Source organism: Triturus cristatus, chromosome 3_2 (assembly GCF_964204655.1).
Source record: "Triturus cristatus chromosome 3_2, aTriCri1.1, whole genome shotgun sequence".
In the NCBI taxonomy this organism is placed as follows: domain Eukaryota; kingdom Metazoa; phylum Chordata; class Amphibia; order Caudata; family Salamandridae; genus Triturus; species Triturus cristatus.
In genome coordinates, this window is record NC_140584.1 from 990,502,558 (window position 1) to 990,523,466 (window position 20,909).

At 43.0% G+C, this 20,909-nt stretch overlaps 1 protein-coding gene across 1 annotated transcript in view; it reads right to left on the reverse strand.

Moving 5' to 3' along the window:
- LOC146858950 (ras GTPase-activating protein 4-like) overlaps positions 1-20,909 on the reverse strand; it is a 436,965-nt gene that overhangs the window by 31,681 nt on the left and 384,375 nt on the right. Inside the window, exons 14-16 of the mRNA XM_085649601.1 lie at positions 16,732-16,869; positions 11,111-11,255; positions 5,395-5,564 (exon numbers count right to left, since the gene is read on the reverse strand). Of these exons, the coding sequence (XP_085505727.1) occupies positions 5,395-5,564; positions 11,111-11,255; positions 16,732-16,869 (453 nt within the window). The remainder of the gene's footprint in view (positions 1-5,394; positions 5,565-11,110; positions 11,256-16,731; positions 16,870-20,909) is intronic.

Consider the following 20,909-nt stretch of genomic DNA (forward strand, 5'->3'; position numbering starts at 1 on the left):
CACTCACTTTGGGCCCCACTTAGTTAGAAGTGCATCCCTGCCGTCAGGTGTATGCCCGCCCTCTATCAAACCGAGTTTTTAGAGGGCGAGGACTGGCCAATGATGAAGCATGACACCAGGTGGTGTGTGAGGCCAGTCCGCAACTTTTTTTGAGCTGTCCACACTCACATTCACATAACACTACTGAGCATATTTTAGGTCATTCTAATAGGAGCGGCCCCATTTGTGTTTAACGAATAATTAGAAAACACAACACAATAAAAATCCAACACAAATTTATAATAATAGGTTGTATCTTAACTTTAAGTAGACACCTAAATGACTAAAAACCCCTGGAGGGTTCTGCAGATATGAATTTTTAACAAGACAATAAATCACAGCTTTTCACTCAATGCAATAAATCAATGAAGTCTACTGTGACTCGCAGCTTAAGGTTATCCACAACAAGCAACTTGAAAAAACGGCTATAAGGTAATTCTTGTGGGGACAAACTTCGCCAGTCACAGGGACCAAAGAGGCCCAGTGGAACTGTTACCATGCAGTTAAAGCAGTATCCAGTCCAGTTCCAGGCTCTATGGGTGAATCGCCATAGAAGTCAATGGAGTGGTCCTGATGCAAGGGATACAGGATGATGAAGACGCTCACGGATGTGCGGCCAGTGTCGGTGTTCTTACTGTGGCCACCTTTTTGGTCCACGAACATGGGTGGGGCAACTTTGGCCACAGGGGTTGTTGTACTATGAAGTCTGGTTATAGTACAGCACAAAACCATTTGTCACTGGTCACTGGTGTCAGGGTACAGCTAAACCAGCAACACCCTTTAACTTTCAGTAACTTCTGGGCTGGGCAACCACACTGCACTCAGATAACTCTCCTGGGACCAGCAGACTTAGGCGCAACTTTTAAGGGGTGGGATTCTGTCCCCAGGCTGCACCTTGGAGTCCAGCTGTGGTCAGGCTTCTTGGCGCTGGGCTCTCATAGAAGCAGGTTTCCCAGCTTATGTGGCTCTGTGACTGTACCAGTGAGTCATCCAACTGTCTCTTGGAGTCACCATCTCTGTCAAGGGCTTGGGGATGACTTTTCCTTGAGCAGGACACCACAGGCACAGACCCTTCTTTACTTACCATAGATGCAGCAGGTACAGTCCAGCCTTTGCTGCAGCCCCTCTTTGCTAGGCCCAGGGACCTGCGGGTTCCTTCTTGAGCCTCTCTCCAGTTCAGACCTGATCTGAGGTCTGGGTGCCAGGGGTGCCACTTTTATGCCAGTTTCTTGCCCTGGAGTCACTGTGCTACCAGGTCCCCTTCCACCTAGCGACGAATTCCTGCGAAGTGTGGCCTCTGACTAGCCCACAATGTACCATTCTTCCCACTCCAAACTTGGCAGAGCCCTTCTCCTGGTTCTCCGCGCTAGCTGAACCCAGAGCTGTGGCTACAGGTTGGCAACAGCTTCTCCTTCTTTTTCCGAGATGTCGACCTGGCTGCTAACACAAAACAGCCCCTTTGGGGTGTGACTACTATTTGCCCTTCAAAGGACCCTTTGAAGCTTGCCTTTTGGGATCCCACCCAAACTGGGCATTTGGCCAGAAGGAGCTCACATCTCTGCTGTCAGCAAATCCTTTATATGCCTTCCTAGAGTAATTTTCACCTCTCTCCAGGAGAGCAGAAGATTATCTTGAGGACAACAGCTTGTGTGCAACTGTAAATGGGTGCTGGAAACTTTCTAAAGTTGCCATTTGTGCAAAAGTTACATCAAATTTGACTTTGAACAGCAAATCAGGTGTAATGGAATGATTCCTTTGATACCCCACAGTTCCATATTTAGTAGCCCCATCCAGAAGTTAGCTCTGCTGAGTTGTCAGCATGTAACTCCACAATCACCAATGGGGCTGCTAGCCTTTCCACAGTAAAAATGACAAAGCTGGGTTTTTATTATTCAGGGCATGTAAAGTAACTAAAAGACAGGTCCATCTTTTTAATATCATGCACCCTGCCTTCAGGGCTCAGTAGGCCTTCCTAAGACGTGTCTTATAAATATTAAAAATGAAGGTTTTGGTTTTGCCATTGGTTTAAAAAGCAAATGCGATTTAGCGATGTAAACTGCTCTGCCAGCTGGGAATGGTGCAAAAACAAAAGTTAATGGACAGAATGCAGAACAATGTCATACATTCACCCCAGTACAGAGAATTGGGCCTAAATCCATCGTTTTTTTTGCTCACCATGCCATTCTAGTTTGAACCCAGCCATATGCAAATCAGTCTTGACCCTGTGCCTCATGGGAACAGTCCGATACCAAAGGGGATGATGGACGGAGCGTTAGAGCAAATCAAACACTCACCCCCAGTCAACTGATCTGGGTTTAATCCATCATCATTCTTTAGCTCACTCCACCACCCCAGTTCAGACATGGCCATATGCAAATCAGTCTGACCCTGTGCCTCATGGGAACAGTCCAGCCCGAACTGCCAAGCCATGTCTTCCCTGGACCGGAAACAAGCATCCTGGGACCGGTTTCGGGTTCATAACCCTCGTCAGCCAGGCTATCTTGAATCCAGTGGCAAAGTGAGCAAGGGACCCACGTCTGGGCATACCCTGCCAACTTAGGGCGAACAAAGCGATACCAAAGGGGATGATGGACGGAGCGTTAGAGCAAATCAAACACTCACCCCCAGTCAACTGATCTGGGTTTAATCCATCATCATTCTTTAGCTCACTCCACCACCCCAGTTCAGACATGGCCATATGCAAATCAGTCTGACTCTGTGCCTCATGGGAACAGTCCAGCCCGAACTGCCAAGCCATGTCTTCCCTGGACCGGAAACAAGCATCCTGGGACCGGTTTCGGGTTTATAACCCTCGTCAGCCAGGCTATCTTGAATCCAGTGGCAAAGTGAGCAAGGGACCCACGTCTGGGCATACCCTGCCAAGTTAGGGCGAAAAAAGCGATACCAAAGGGGATGATGGACGGAGCGTTAGAGCAAATCAAACACTCACCCCCAGTCAACTGATCTGGGTTTAATCCATCATCATTCTTTAGCTCACTCCACCACCCCAGTTCAGACATGGCCATATGCAAATCAGTCTGACCCTGTGCCTCATGGGAACAGTCCAGCCCGAACTGCCAAGCCATGTCTTCCCTGGACCGGAAACAAGCATCCTGGGACCGGTTTCGGGTTCATAACCCTCGTCAGCCAGGCTATCTTGAATCCAGTGGCAAAGTGAGCAAGGGACCCACGTCTGGGCATACCCTGCCAACTTAGGGCGAACAAAGCGATACCAAAGGGGATGATGGACGGAGCGTTAGAGCAAAACAAACACTCACCCCCAGTCAACTGATCTGGGTTTAATCCATCATCATTCTTTAGCTGGAATCAAGCTATCCTGCCTGAAGAGGGGTGAAACCCCGAAACCTGTCCTAGAATGCTTGTTTCCGGTCCAGTGAGGACCTGGCTTGGCAGTTCGGGCTGGACTGTTCCCATGAGGCACATGGTCAAGACTGATTTGCATATGGCCAGGTCTAAACTGGGGTGGCATGGTGAGCAAAAGAATGATGGATTTAACCCAGATCTCTTGACTGGGGGTGAATGTTTTGATTCGTTCTGTGTTCCGTCCATCAATTTTGTGTCTTTTGCTTTCTCGCTCTAAGTGCGCCAGGTATGCTCAGAAGTGAGTCCTGGGCTCACTGTGCCACTGGAATCAAGCTATCCAGGCTGAAGAGGGGTGAAACCCCGAAACCGTTCTTTGGATGCTTGTTCCCGGTCCAGGGAGGACCTGGCTTGGCAGTTCGGGCTGGACTGTTCCCATGAGGCACAGGGTCAAGACTGATTTGCATATGGCCAGGTCTAAACTGGGGTGGCATGGTGAGCAAAAGAATGATGGATTTAACCCAGATCTCTTGACTGGGGTGAATGTTTTAATTTGTTCTGCATTCCGTCCATCAATTGTGTGTCTTTTGCTTTCTCGCCCTAAGTACGCCAGGTATGCTCAGACATGAGTCCTGGGCTCACTGTGCCACTGGAATCAAGCTATCCTGGCTGAATAGGGGTGAAACCCCGAAACCGGTCCTAGGATGCTTGTTTCCGGTCCAGGGAGGACCTGCCTTGGCAGTTCAGGATGGACTGTTCCCATGAGGCACAGGGTCAAGACTGATTTGCATATGGCCAGGTCTAAACTGGGGTGGCATGGTGAGCAAAAGAATTATGGATTTAACCCAGATCTCTTGACTGGGGTGACTGTTTTGATTCGTTCTGCATTCCGTCCATCAATTGTGTGTCTTTTGCTTTCTCGCCCTAAGTGCGCCAGGTATGCTCAGACGTGAGTCCTGGGCTCACTGTGCCACTGGAATCAAGCTATCCTGGCTGAAGAGGGGTGAAACCCCGAAACCGGTCCTAGGATGCTTGTTTCCGGTCCAGGGAGGACCTGCCTTGGCAGTTCAGGATGGACTGTTCCCATGAGGCACAGGGTCAAGACTGATTTGCATATGGCCAGGTCTAAACTGGGGTGGCATGGTGAGCAAAGGAATGATGGATTTAACCCAGATATCTTGACTGGGGGTGAATGTTTTGTTTCGTTCTGCATTCCGTCCATCAATTGTGTGTCCTTAGCTGGGAATGGTGGGCTGTGAGTCATGCTTTGCTTTGTCACACTTGTGGTAGCACAATAAGTGATGCAGTCCATGAGTGACACTTTAACAAACATCCCTGGATAGCTCTAGTAAAATATTAGGGACTTGCAAATAGGTTAACATGTGCCAATTGTGCGTGAGCCAGCTAGACATATAGCTTTTTAAAGGTCAGCGCACTGGCAATGAGGCCTGCTCAACAAGTGTCACCCTCTTCTCTAGAGCCAAACAAGAAGATGAACATGTCAGAACCCCACCATTAAAGTGAAGATGCACCGTGCTTGGAGACGCATTCAGCCTCCTTGTTCTTTTACTTTTCACTCTTTTGCATTTATGCACTGGAGGAATATAAATATTCCAGTTTTCTGTAAAGACTAAACTGAGCCTGTGGCCACACTTAATACCCTGCTGTGCCTTATAACACTGTGTAATAGTAGGGAGCAATGTGGAGAAACTTTCACTGTCATAGTGGCTGCACTACATGACCTATGGGTAAAAAGGAAGACTTCCGGTTTACTTCTCTCCTGAAATGAATTTTTACTAATAAAGCATGTGGCACAAAGGAGTTCAGAATGGAGAAAAGAACACGAGAACATATGAAGGACCCACTTCATGAAGGTAAGGTAAGACACATGAGATATAAACTAACAAGCTTTATTTGGGGATGGAGGAGGGAATACTGAAGCCAAGAAGAAACAAGAGCAACTAAACCTGTGAACTTTGAAGTAAATAATGTAAATTTGAATAAACATATGATGAAAGAGCCTGCCTCTTTTACCTTGTAGCATGGTGTCTTGGCAAAACTCAGGGAATCGCTTGTTAGAGAAAAGTAAACTTTCTTGAATGCAGAGGCCATCAGCGAGGCTTTGCCCTTTGTTTTGTGAATTAACAAGTAGCCCTCTTTCACGGCGACGGTCTGTAGTTTAAGTGCCCGCTGGATGTCCAATTCTAAAAAAAAGCATTGAAGTGTGTTAGACATTAGGAGATGGCTGTACCAAGTACCAGGGATGCAATGTAAGGGCACCTACTGGTCACGCTATCACCTCTACCATGCATTTGTACTGGCTAAGGCTGGAAGGCTTGGCTTCTTCAAGGTCTCAAGTGCCTCCGCCATTGCTATTATATTGACGTTAAGCATTCTCCATTGCGACGGAGTATGATTACTGCCAATATATAAACGAGTCCCTTTGTGTCCCTATGTGTTTTGCCTCTTCCAGCCATTTCAAATCCAATTAATACTACCCAGGTTTTCCTGATAGAGTGTGCCTATGGAAAATTGCATCTGTGGGGTAGTTATTGCAAAACTGGGAATCCTGATTTGGGACAGTTTCTTTTGCACCCGAATTGGGATTCCGATGGGACTCGGAATGGGACCCTAATTTATGTTTTCCTTGCCAAAGTGTATAGTCTGCAAGTTATTTGCTTGGGACACAAGCGCGAAAATAATGACTCTTCAGGCAATTTATGAAGTACAAAGGCAGGACCTTGTGGATTATATGGTTGGGTTGAAAAAATTGTACTGCATAGAAAAGCAAATTAAGTAGCAAATATGCAGCACCTCTTCTGCTGAAACATCTCTGCAGAACAGCATAGTACATGTCATATTTATTAATTTATTATCTGGGTGATCACAAGGAAGTATTTTAAGATAAAAAAAACTAGGACCTTTAGATGTGATGCTACGTATTGTTCAGTCTTCTAAAACCTAAGTGTCTTGTTGAAAATACCTGGAGCTTTGAGAACAGGACTTGTGATGTTAACATGTATTAGCAGTGAAAAAACAAAATCATGACAGAGAAAGACTCATCCTAGCAGCCTTGTTTGAATTATATTTACATATTTAAGGTTTTTGGTTCCTGATTCAGACAAAAGTCCTCTTCCTCCATCCATCAAATGGGGACATTTAAATTATCAAGAGAACATTGTCACCACTATAAATGTCGGATTGAAGCAATCCACAGCTGAAGCAGCCAAGGGAACTTTTGTAAAATATCTAAACCATCTAATGATAAATGATATTTTCAGTGCAACTAATTTATATACCTACTTGGAAAGCACCCTGGATGTACAGTGACGCTTTTTTTCCCATGCCCATTATGTAAAAGTTAAACAAAAAAGTTCCACTTATGCCATATTTTGCAGAAAAAAAATTAAGATGTTTCCTATTAACTGCCATACCCTTGATTGATGGAATGTCACCACTTAGATACAAAGTTTGGTTTTGTTGATACTGTAAAGATTTTGTCCACAGACAAACTTTGCAAAACGCATACAAAAATTCTTACATATGTAACATGTTCAGAAAATTCGGCATACATTTGCTAGCATGGAATTATGACTGGAATATGCAAGTAGCTTGATTCAAACTTCACTTTCTGGCTTGAATCAGGTCTTTTACCATGAAAATGTTCTTGCAAAGGAGGGAAAAAACTTCAAACAAATGAAGGAAAACTGGGACTCTGCAAACTATGCAAAAGGCAAAAACTGTAAAATTCATGTATTATTGCTGGTGAAAAGAAAACTGTGCAAAGATCTATTATGATTTGGTCCTCTGAAAATTTTTGCATCCTTATACATGGAAGAGCAAACTGTTATAGCTGACGTTTTCTATGCCTGCTGAAAGATATTAAATGAGTAGCCGGTTGTAATAGGTATACATTACTTCTCTTGGGTGATGACCAGTACCTTCTCTTTGTTTAAATAATTCTGAAAAAACACTGTTAAAGTCTGTGGAATCTGACTGACTTTGAGGGCAGAAGAAGGCACACAATGGGCCCAGACTATTATGAGGAGATCTGGTACTATAATTTTTTTTCTCTCGTAATACCCATGTTCTCCTTTTGATAGTCAGAACCTGCCTAATTAAACACCCATTTGCGCGGAAGTCCAGCAATCCACAGTATAATGGAGCTTTCAGTGTGTCGGACAGTCTCTCAGCATTCAGATCTTTCTTGAAACCCAACAATACAAGTATTTCAACATTTGGATCTATTTTCTAAATCCTCACATTCTCATTCCAGAGTTTTTAGTTTATTTTCTTGATAAGCAGTTTCCACATTAGCGGTACCTGCAAGCCTAGTCATTTCTTCCGCGACTCCCCTACATGCTTCGGATAGTGTCCCAGTCTTATCTGACAGTTCACTCAAGGTTTCCAAATTGGCGACATATGTGTTTTGTATTGATTTTATCTCAATCTCCTTTAGTATAGTTGTAAGCATTTTATTTTCAGATGATTCATCTTGTCGTTTTTGTTGATGGCCTCTCTGAGGACAGTGTGAATGATTTGTGATTGCAACCTCCACTCACTTTTTCCCAGAACTAATTGTAATTTCATTACCACAGCTCTACTCCTCATGCTAGCTGGCACCTATGAAGTTACTAAATTAACACACTGCTCAATATCTTCTTTGGGATATAGTTGGTTTTGCTACCAGGATGCATGGCTTATGCTGTTTTACATTCCAGCCCAATTTCTCAAATTTCTCTGACTTCAGCTAGCGACAGCACCCTTTTGGTTTTCATTAATGGATTTTTTCTCTCTATGTTGGAGGGTTCATGCGACAAACCTGTGGGGCGTGGTAGCAATACTGTCACAGTGAGTGAATGAGAGGAAAACACTTTACTGGATAAAACACGCCGATCAATAGAGATAATCATACAACTGACTGACTTACAGCCCACACAAAAAATCCAACTGAACAGATTAGCTGCTCCTCAGCACAGGTACGGCACAGAATAGCTATTGTGCAGAATAGTAACTGCACAGAAAAACACTCCTCAAAATTGCAAAAACATGCGTTTTTTGTGTGAAGTGTGGAGGCATCTCTCTTGCCCCAGCAGTAAACCCCAATGTGTCCTTCAACGCTTTAACCAATTCTTCATTAGATGAGAAAGAGCAGATTCAAGGGAATAGTATGGATGCATAAACAAGGATCTTATGATAATGGTGGAGTATACCAAATTGAAAGTAACATTAAGAACAACCAACTGAAATCTCAGTGAATTCACAATCAATTAGTTCACACACCCTGCCAACAGTATGCCAATATTAATGTCACTGTACTCTACCAAGAGCATCTCTGTAGAAAAGGCATACAATGGTTCAGGATCATTCGACAATGACAAACAGGCATATGCCATTGAAGAGTCCATGGTTAGGGCCGATACAGTCACTATATGTTAGTCTGAACCATATCACGAAGGCCAGATAAACCCAAAACCAATTTGTGATGCAGCAGTAATGGTGTATACATATATTTTACGAGTAAAGTCACATTGGCTGTACCTTTTTCTCACTATGACGGGACTGAGCTGGCCCAGCTGAGAATTTTAATCAACTAGTCCCAAGGGTGTATTCTACTTTAGCTCTTGAGACTCTATGTTAAGGTGAATTCATTTCATTTGTTTCAGGGAGTCTGGCGTTCTCAACAATGACCCTATGTCTTTTTAACCAGTGAATTTAATGGATCACATGTGCAAGTACTTGAATTAAACAGGCCCTTATTTGTGGGGTGTTCATTTAAAAAGAGGGCAACAACAGAATCATAAACTGCTTTTTAAAGGTCAGGTGGAAGTTTTCTGGGATTGTAGTGACAGGTACAGAAAAGGCAGGAAGGGGCCATGGGACAAGTAAAATGACGAGGTTAATATAACAGGCTTGTTGGATAACATGAGATGTATGAAGAGTGAGAGATAGTTCTATCTCAGGCCTATACTATTGATGAGTTGTGAGGCTGCAACAGATGTGGTGAGCATCCTGGCAGGCACAAAGCATTGCTGATGCGCTTGAAAGTATGCACTGCCTAAACAGAAGGACTGCTGTCCCCCAGAACCAAGGGAGCTCTCCAAATCAATGGACACTCTTATGGTTTTATACATTTTATCTGGTCCATAATGGAGGCCCCCCACCTGTTATCAAGAGCTTTTTCTCTCTCCTCACTTTTCTAATGGTTGCTGTGAAATATGGCTTACTCGAAATTAAAATCCACCTATGGTTTATTACATCTGATAGCAATTCTACCTTGTACACATGTGACTCATGAACTGCGAGTGAAAATTGTTTTGAGGAAGGATCTTTCTAGAGAACTTTTTAAAACTGCCTGTTCTCAGTGGTGTCTCACTGTTTGACTTTTCACATCACATACTCACTGTATTGTATACATATATCTGTCCCTCATATGTTTATTTCACAGCTTTGGATTCATGGATCACTGTTTAGTCACATTGCCCCAATATTTACTGAAAGCAGAATTTGCTTGCATGCAATACATCTTAGTCTCCTGTAGTGACGTGACTGGACATTCTGCAAAATCTTTAGCGGTATAATTTCTCCCAGAGGCAAGCTGGGCTTCAGCACTCTTGTTGGGGAAGGCAAGGTTTTGTTATAGCGACGTCACAATTCACTGAAAACTGTGAAAAACCTGATTTCAAATGAAATGCTAAAGAAAATGGTTAAAACAAGGACAGATGCTTGCTAGTATATAGCAACCATTCTCTTTCCAACAATTTTCTCTTTTGGAATGCACTCCTTGTATTTACAAAATTCCTTTCTTATGATCTCCCACCCTCGTTTCTTTGTGAAGATCTTTCCTGTATGCTTCCAAAAAATTGCCACTGACTTACCTGGGTGACTTTAATATTAATTTATCCAAAGATGCAACTACCTTTTCTTTAACATTATCACTGATATGTTTTTGATCTGCCGTGCCTTCTCCTGTACATATTATTTGGTCATATGTTAAATTCACAGTCTCATTTACAGCAAGAAAATAAGTTTGTGGTTGTCTTGTCTGCCTTCTCTTTGTGCCTCTGTCTTAATTTGAGTGTGAAGAATTGAGAGTTCTAGATGGCAGACCACCTCTACATGCGCGGCGGGGAATCCTCCAGTGTGATTGTGGGAATGAGGAACGTTTGGTGCTGGATCAGGCACATGATGAGACTGAACTTTATAAGTGCCCACTGTTGGTGCAGTGGGGCTGGGTTTCTGGCACAAGGCTCTTCCTTGCTCTGACAGGCACAAACATGTAGCACTGTTGTCTGTATCTGCCCTTAGCAGGCGATGTCTGGGTAGTGGGGTGCATTGAGGAGTTGAGTGAAGCAGGAAGGAAGTAAGACGTGATGTCACTTCCTGTAGAGGTGGAAGCTGGGAAATGCAGTGATGTTACTGCCTGTAGAGTTGTATCCTGGGGAATGAGGGCTGCTTATCTGGCTTCTTCTTGTAAAGATTGTTTTATTGGGAAATCAGTGATGCCACTCCTTGTCAAGCTGAATGCTTGTAAATGCTATGATTTCACTTTTTGGGCAGACAAATGCTGCACACATATTTCTACAAGAGGATTTCTTTGTGAAAACTGGAAGGCAGAACGTCCTTAGGTTCAGGGGGAAACAACACTACAAGAATACTAATCGCTCCTCACCAATGGATCTTAAAAAACATGAATGACCAATGATCTAGACAGGTTGAGGCTCCAACAGAGTGACATCTCAACAGTTACCTTCCTTTTCCTCAATGTCAATGAGCTTCACAATGAATTCCTTCATCTGGGAGACACCCTGCTGTATTGTGGGCTGCAAGGGGGCCATCCAGGCTTCCTTAGCCCGGCTGGACTGGGTATCCATGTTTCCAACATTCTGTATTGCCTAGTGAGGAGTAAAATCACACTTCAAGTTACACAGTTAAATCCTATGTGAGAGCATTTCATTCAAGTGCTGCTGTGCTGCATTTAGTGGTTTCCCAGTGCTGTAATGTGTGTGTTCTATTGTTCAGTGCCACTACACAATGCTGTAATTGAATAGCACTGGTTATGCCTAGAGTTAGGCTGAAAACAACAGGAGGCAAGTCCTTCTCTCTCCTGAGCCCTCAAACTTGGAATAGCTTCTCATTGGACTACGACAAATTGAAAGTGAGAGGCCTTTCAGAAAACAAATCAAGACAAGGCTTTCACCCTCCAATTCTTTCAGCCTCTGCATCTTACATTACATTATGTTTTAGCGCCGGGACACTAGCTGTGCGCTCTAGAAATACTGCTATTCATTCATTCATTCATTTATGCACAATAACATGACAGTCCAAACTACTAACCAAGTAAACCTGGTCTAAAGTCCCTGCACAGAAACAACCAAGTAAAGGACCCTCTACACAAAACAGTGTTAGGGTACCTAAAGCTTTATGATTGGCTGGCTACAACCTGACCAAAGATTATGTGGACACAATTTACAGGATGCAAGGGCAATAACAGTGCTTTAAAACTTAGACAATCATGTAAAAACACTGTTAAACATACATTGGGCTACTTTAACCTTTGTTTTTTCTACACACACATATATATGTATACATATATATATATATATATTCACATACATATATATACACACACCCACCCATATATATAATATATATGGCGGCATCAAAGCAATAAACAAGAAATAATTGGCACCAAGTCTGCGGTCCGTGTCCGTTTGTAGCTGACAAAGGCTGAGAAGCTGCGAATTTGTTCATATATATATATATATATATATATATATATATATATATATATATATATATATATATATATATATATATATATATATATATATATATATATATATATATATATATATATATATATATATATATATATATATATATATATATATATATATATATATATATATATATATGGCCAGGAGTGTTGATAGATACATATGTATCTATCAACGGTCCTGGCCACCTATATAAATGTGTATATATAATACCTACTGGCGGTCGCCAGTAGGTAGTTATAGTTAGGACCACGTTTCCATAGGAAATCCGCAACATTCTATTTTGAATAACTTTTGCGCCGGTCGACGAATCCTTGCGAATTTTTCAAAATAGGTGGGGCGCTACGCTCCGCTCCTACCCTGAAAGTCTCGGGGGGATTCGTCAAGCGGGGGCTGAGATAAAAGGGGGGTCCCAAAACGCGTTTTTCCCATGCATTTTTCCATAGGACCTTTAGACACAGCTACAGCCCGAACGGCTGAACAGAATTACTTGAAATTTGGCAGAGAGGTAGTCCTCAGGTCAAGGAAGTGCCTTTTGTAGGTTTGGTGTAAATCTGTTCAGTAGATTCTGAGAAAATAGCCTTTAAATCAATATATATATCAGCCAGCTTACGGTGCGCTTACGGTGCGCTTACCGTACGCGTACGGTGGCGTGCGCGAGCACGATTCTGATTGGCCCTTAGATCTTAGTAAACATTCGAATCGGTCGAAACCAGGAAGCGGCGGCCGCCATTTTCTCTCTCGCACTCTGAGGGGGGAGCTGATAAACAAATGCCAAAAACATATAAAGGGGCTGTTTAGACAGCGCCCATGCACATAACCATGTTAGTTGATTCTTCAAAGATCCCCCAAGGTAATTATTTATTTTTCGAAAATTTCGCCGATTACGCTTACCGTACGCTTACCGTACGCGTACGGTAAAAAATTAAAAAAAAAAAAAATCCACACTCTCTCCACCCCGTGTGCAAATGGGGGCCGAAGGCCACCATTTGTGCATGGCATATAAGAGCAAAGCATTTCCCAAAAAAATTTCAACAGATTACCTATCACAAGGAAGCGCATAATATGTCCACCATGTGCGCACGGTGCGCGAAGCGCATCGTGCGTACATGGCCCATCTAGCGTAACGTGGGCACGCGGTGCGCGTAGCGCACCGCGTGCCCACCGTGCGTGCACGGCACTAACTACGTAAAGTGGGCGCACGGAACGAACTGCGTTAAGTGGGCGCGCACGCCACGAATGGCGTAAAGTAACTTAGCATTTAAAAAACCGTACAAATTCACTGAAAAAACCATAGGTTTCACACACGTTATAGTTAGGAATTAGCATTTAAAAAACCTTGCAAATTCACTGAAAAAAACCATAGGTTTCACACATGTTATAGTTAGCGGAAATTTTACTGATAAAAAACCAATGAAATTCCCCCGTTATAGTTAGTGCAGGAAACTATAACTCACGCGACCGCAATCTTCTGCTGATGACATATGTGTCTTTATGAAAAAAAAATATTTGTAATATATGTATAGCTAAACATTTATGGAAGAAGACATGGGCAAATAAGTGTCTAAATACAGTATTAGCATCAGCAGAGGATTGCGGTCGCGTGAGTTATAGTTTCCTGCACTAACTATAACGGGGAAATTTCATTGGTTTTTTATCAGTAAAATTTCCGCTAACTATAACATGTGTGAAACCTATGGTTTTTTCAGTGAATATATATATGTTTGTGTGTATATCGTGGGGCAGCAACGGATTTAGCATATCCACTGGCACACCTGGGCCCATCTGGGGGCTATGAATATTACAGCAGCAACATTGTGCGCTCCATCTGGAGACAAAGGACACTACAAGGTCCATAATGCTCTGCTAGTCGCTGCAGAGCGTCCCATCCAGGGCATGCATTGGAGCATTTAAATGATGAGGGTGGTGTCCTATGCGCCTTCAATTGCCAAGCCTTTGAAGAAAAGTGGGGACACTTCGAAACGAGTCAGGCATCCATGGTGAATTGAACTGCTTAAAGTTATCGTTGTGCTGGCGGATTGTATACCATAAAGGCTCTTCATGAGCATTTTGCCGCTCGAATGCTCCTTGTACGTTGGGTACTTTGGAGCTTTGATATATACATACACATATATATATATATACACATATATATATATCCTTATTGCCGCGTCGAGACTGCAGGAATCCTCCTTACATTTACGAACATCGGACACGGACCTCAAGTACGTGCAAATTTAAATTATTTTATTTTAAAGTAAACAGCCATCATATATATATATATACTTGTAGACGGCTAACGCCGAAAAGCGTGGACTATCCCTGTAATACTGCACGAATGGTGAAATAAATTAAAAATATATATTATATATTTTCCGTATCAACGAAAAAGGATGCTTAAGCCCAAATCCATTCAAGCAAGTGATTTATTACAGCATGTGGCAAGCCAAACGAGGGCGTTTGGCTTGCCACATGCTGTAATAAATCACTTGCGTGAATGGAGTTGGGCTAAAGCATCCTTTTTTGTCGATACGGAAAGAGTTGGTAATATATTTGAGTACTCGCGCCCTTGCTTAACTAACTAACTAACTAACTAACTAACTAACTAACTAAGTAACTGACTGACTAACTAACTAACTAACTAACACACACACACACACACACGCGCGCACGCACGCACACACACACACACACACACACCCCTTTATAATTATATACTATACAGTAGTTTAAGAGGTGATTTAAAGAAAAAATATACCTCTGTCTAGATTGCGAACCACTGAATGCTGACTGGCTCCGAAAAAATTACATTTTACTCCGGTCACCATAAGGAGTCAAGATAAAAAACCTATGACGGGACTAGAGCATTCCCTACAGAGCTGTAAAATACAATTTCCGCACAGAAATAAAATTGACGACAATTAGTCACAAGACACAGACAATAAAAAAAAATTCTTACAAAGCTTGGCTTCTCTACATCTTAGGTGAAATATGCAGTGGCATCAGGAAATGGCCTAGCTCCAATACCCATTGTTACTGGTAAATATTGTTTGTAAATGTGGAAACAATATTTCTGCAGGTTTTAGATTCTTGTAACTTTTACCCTCTCTCTATACATATTTTTTCAATATCAAAATATTATCACTTAGGTTTGATTTTGAAAGGTTGCTTGCCAGTTACGCAAGGGTGGAGGAAGTCATTGAGGTGTCTGCAAAACTTGCATTTGTCATCATTTTTTCTCTAGAAAATTACTGTTAATGGAAAACAGAAAAATATTGCCAACATAGTTTTATCGGACAATAAATGGGTGCCAGAAAGCCTGTGGGGAACAGCAAATGGTTAAACCCTGTATACAGCACGCCGCAAGTCTTAGGGATTGCGGTACTGTTTGCAGACCATGGCCGAAGGCCATGTACTGCACCCACTACCTTCAGTAGCCATGTGGGGTGAGGTGTTGGGGGGCGGATTGAGGGCAAACGCCATTCTGTCTGGGCTCAGCAAACAGTTGGACTGGGCACAGCATATAGAAATGGCTCACACCATGCAAACTGTGGACACCTTGAGTAGAAACTAAAAGTATATAGTTAATAAAACCTAAAAAAAATCGTTAATAAATAAATTACTTTATTAAAAAGGAACTGGTGACTAACTATTTAGAAGACAAAATAATGAATGTTGTTACAAGCACAGAAATTCACTTAGAAACTTCAGTAAGTAGGACATTATGGTTACAATCGATAATTTAATCACACTCTCCTCACCGATATAGGGCTGAGTCCTTCATCACAACCCAGTATCCTAGAACTTCTTAGCTTTGCTTCTGAAGTTTTCAAAATGGTCATCTCGATCTTACAATAAAATGGCCCACTGGCTTCCCATTAGGGTTCTCATCTTGTGGAATTCTTTGCACACTTGTTTACAAAGCCAAACCTACCACTGTTCCATAAGCGTTTTAAAATGAAAATGTGTGGTTTGGCTTGCCTGCTCTCCACAATTTCGTTCTTTCTTCGGGTTTTGTTACTGGCTGTTCTTTCTCTCGCTGAGAAATAAGCGAATTGAATCAATGTACTTATTGTGCGCTCGACAAAGCTACTTCTGCCATATTTAGGTGCATGACTGAATACTGGGAAGGGTGTATTTAAGTTTTCCTCAACCTGCTCGTTGATGATCTGATCAGTGGGTACTGCCAAAGAAGTAGGAGGAGGAGGGGGTGCTCCAAGAGTGTGTTGTCAGTGGTGATCCTCAGAAAACAACACCTCAAAACTCATCTTGCACCAACACATGTACCAGATTGTATGTATGTACAATACAGTCATACATACAACTATCATAAAACAGCCCCAAGTTCACTGCTACAGCAAGAATGAAAACCTTCAAGGTATAAATTAGTAGAAATTAGATGTACTGAAATTAAATGCAGTTGACCCTTTAGTTGAACAAGGTCCCTGAAGAATCTAAGGTTCGAATTATTATGCCCACAGAGAATTTATCTTTCTCAGGTATGCACAATACCTCCCCAGGCAAGTGGAAGGACAGGGGTCGACAAAGCCAATCTCATCCCACCTGCAAAGGATGTTGCAAGGTTGACTACCTTCGCTAATAGCAGCAAGGTCCGGCTTGTTCGCGCGTCTGCATGCTTCTCCCGAAGGTGGAAGAGTTTTGGAGACATGATGGCAGGAGAAAAGAAGCGAAGACAGAGGAAGCTGGTCACTGCAATGAATTTCACGTTCTGCAAAACAAGATATGTGCACATCAATCTTACAGGAGTTTTCACACTCGCTTCAGACAATGCCGGATATAAAAATATTCTTATGTTGCTGCTGTTCGGTTTCTTTGTTTAGGTGAAGGTAGAAAAAAAGAGAGGGAGCGAGACGTAGAATGGTGAAAATGGTGAGTTAGGTACACAAGGGAAGAGTAGAGAGAACATGAGGAAAGTGAACATACAAGAGGGCAAGACAGCAAGGTGGAAATGAGAAAGAAGACCAGAGAGAAGAATGGAACAGTACAGAAGAAAAGTTATTTGCAAGAGGTTAGATAGTAGAGGGGATGGTACTATAAGGGAGAGATGGTGCGTACTTTGGAGAGACAACGTCAGTGACAGAAAATATGAAATAAACATATTGTATATGTGAGACAATTGGACTCCAATAAGAGAGCGGGGGATTTCATCGCTGGTTCGTGACACTCTAAGAAAGAAGGAGAGCCCCAAACAGCCACCCAGGGGACCAGCAATCTAGTGATGTACAACTTCTGATTTCTAAACACATAAAATCAAGACTAAGACTGCACTGCGCATTAATAACTTTTGTTAATTCTCAATTTAGTCCAGTTCTAAATATACCTCCACTATTCCATAGATCTGTCACCCACCAGGGCACTACAGCACAGGGCAGAGGATTGACTGAGATGTACTTGTAAAGACGCATACATTTACATTTAGATTTACATTTAGTTTGTAAAAAAGTTAATTCCAGGGCTCAACTATTTTCTTAGGGGGGCACTACAACTTGTCTTGTGCCGGCAATTGTCCCTGCCAGTCCTGTCAAATTCTCTTACCAACCCTACCGACCAGTAGTGGTGCATCCATTAGGGCGTTGGGGCGTAACCCCCCGCCCGCAGCGTCGCCCGCAGTGTCGGCGTCTTTGAACTTAAGTAAACTGAATCAGTTTACTTAAGTTCAAAGAAGCCGAGGGAGAACTGACAATCATGTCAGTCAGCATGACGTGGGACCGCCCACCCCCTTCAGAGTCTGAAGGGGGCGGGTGGTCCGGCGTCATGTTGACTGACATGATTGTCAGAGGGACCAGGCAGGGGCAACAGGCAGCAGCACAAGTGCGCATGATTGGGGAAGGTGAGCTAATTTTCGCTCCGTGCCCAGTCATGCGCACTAGTGTTTGCTCTGGCTGGCGCATGCCCATTAGGAGACCGAGGGTTGAGCAAAGGCTCAAACCTCGGTCTCCTAATGGGCAGGCGTGCGAGCAGTAACAGTGCCCTAAGCCAATCCTGGGGCTGAGAGCCTGAGAGGGACTGTAGGCGCCAACAGTCGGACCCGAGGCGGCGCGGACATGCTCATGACCTCAGGTAGGATAAGGATTTTTTAAAATGTATTTTAACACTCCCCCCGGGCCCCCACCCCCGCGCGACATTCGCCCCCCCTCCCGCCCCCCCCGCGAGCCGCGACTGGTGTCTGGTGGTATATTTACGTCTCTTTTCCATTGTTGATGGTGTGGCTCCATACTCGATCATACATGCGTTGCCTGGTTATTTCTGTTCCTGGCCTTTATTTCGGATATGATCTCGTGCTGTGCCAACAGGGAATCCTCCCACACGACCGTGACTAATTTGTGGGTGTTTTGCTTTCTTGCCCCTTGCAATGGTAGTCGGAATTGAATCCAGGTGTTTATTGCGCTTCTGTTCTCTTTCCGATCACATCATGGGAAAAACCTTGACTACTGGATTTTTCTGAACGGTAGATTTGCTGCTAGGCCGCAGTTAGCGAGGCTTGTGAACTGTCTATATAGACGATGAATGAACAGAGGCCGCGGGGAGCCAGCTTGACTTCGAGCTCAGAAGCGTCTTTGTGAAGCACTGGTGTGGAGGACGTGGGAGAGGCCCAAGGAGAAAGCGAAAGCTGGGGGGGCCTGCGGAATCACCTGGAGTATGTTAGAGCCACGACGGGCGCTCTTTAATGGAGTTTGTAAAAATTAAAAGTGATTTCTTGACTTCAACTTGGAAAATCTGGAAAGAAAACTCTATTTGAGCAGCAGCCTGAGGGTGTTTTCATTTATTTTAAACAAAAGTGTGTGTGGATGGTTCATTTACCATAAGCGTGGCTACTGGGGTATTTTTTGCCTGCAGCGGGTTTACGAGCATGCTCAGTTAAACATGCGGCAATTAAATAATAGAATTGCCAAGCCCTGCAAGTTTTGCCTCAGTTTGTAGCTTTGCCCTTACCTCGGCAAATGCAAGTGACAGCCGACAGGGCTTCCCAATTCTATTATTTAATTGCCGCATTTTTAAATGGTGCATGACTGTGCGTGGCGGTGGCAGTAATCACGTGAATGTAGAAAGATTGTAACATCATGGCAGTCCTAGTTAATTATGATAGCTATATTGTCTGGCAATATGCTTAACTATGCATTGATAGTGTGAGCTTCTACGAAATCCAATCTACACAGACAGTACGCCTGGGCTGCTTCCGCCGTGTCAGAACACATGCAAAACGTCAGCACGGCCTTCACTTTTAGCTCAGAGACTGATTGAAAAATGTTGTTTCCGTATCCGAAAATACCAATAAGATAGGATGTGTTTCACTGTTTCTGTCATGCTTAAATTTATTCGGCGTTACAACAAGAACGATGGATTTAACCCAGATCTCTTGACTGGGGGAGAATGTATGCATTGTCAGCATTCCGTCCATCATTTGTTTGTTGTAACGTAAATTCATTCGTTGCTTAATACCATTCACTACATAGCTGACCTCTTCCCCACATAGCCATGTGTTCTGTTGTCACAGTGCTTGAAATAAACGTGTAATTGGGAACAGCGACCAGTGAGAACAATTCAGCATTGATAATGCCCGCTCCTTCTTAAGCCCACGAATGCCATCTTTTTTGTTATAATTCCTTTTCACATATTTACTCACTTAAAATTTAAGTTTTCCTACCATCTTCAGGAAAAGGAAAGACCTGTTGAGTTTTAGATATTTTAATCTAAATACACTGCTGTTACAGAGCAGCTACATCATTAACATATTACATGTCTTTACTGATGTCATAGCTAAATGGTATGAAGAAAATGTCAGACGGGTTCTTATAAAGCCAATGTAAATTAATATATATGTCCTAGTGGCATAGTTTAGTACTAGATGTTTAAATAGTTAAAGTCCACACTTTCACTGTGCTTCATTAACCTTGCTTTCTCAAATTTGCTTTAAAATACACCATTTGCACACACTTTTTTCAAAATTTTCCCAGGGGGAGAACCCTCGAACCCTCCTTATGATGGTCGGGCTTTCTTGCCTTGCGTGCTTGCTGCACAACATTCATCTGCAACTTTTACGCCCCGCCACTTTCAAATGTTACCAGCCACCACTGCTACCGGCTAGACATCAAGCTCCCACATATGTGACAATTCGGATTAGTCCAGGGACCTGGAAGCTATCAGACCGGTCTAGACACACTAGTATTAGTTTTAGATTTATATTACGTTGTTAAACACTCCGCTGATGCAAAACTGCCAATTTGTGTGTTTATGTCTGACATTTGTATATCTCTAGCGTGTATATGGGTGACATTTCAATGCCTTATGTGGGACACTTGAGTGACAATTTATTGTGAGTGAAATAAAGCATGATGTCCATGTAAGGGGTTAACGTTTTCAAAATTACTTCTTTTTGTGCAATCTAGTAATGGCTTTTAAAAGTTGCAGCTTTCCTGAAGTCATTTATGTGATGTCACGAACGTATCTCCCTTTTATAACATGCCCACCATGTAAACATTACCATAAGAACAGACACTAGTGAGAGACTCGACTACTGTTTAACAAGTCTGCGGTGGTCTAAGCACTGCACTTTATTGCAAGATGACAAGCCTTGGTCCTACCTCTTCAGCACTCCTGGTGGATGCAGAGCGGTAAGTCGCAGTTGGACCAATAGTGACCTATCTCTTATACTGTTGTTGGATATCCCTTATCTTTATCGGGCAGGGGGCTAATAACACCGCCACACCTGCTCGGTGGCTACCTTGTTGCTGTAGGAGTACTGTTTCG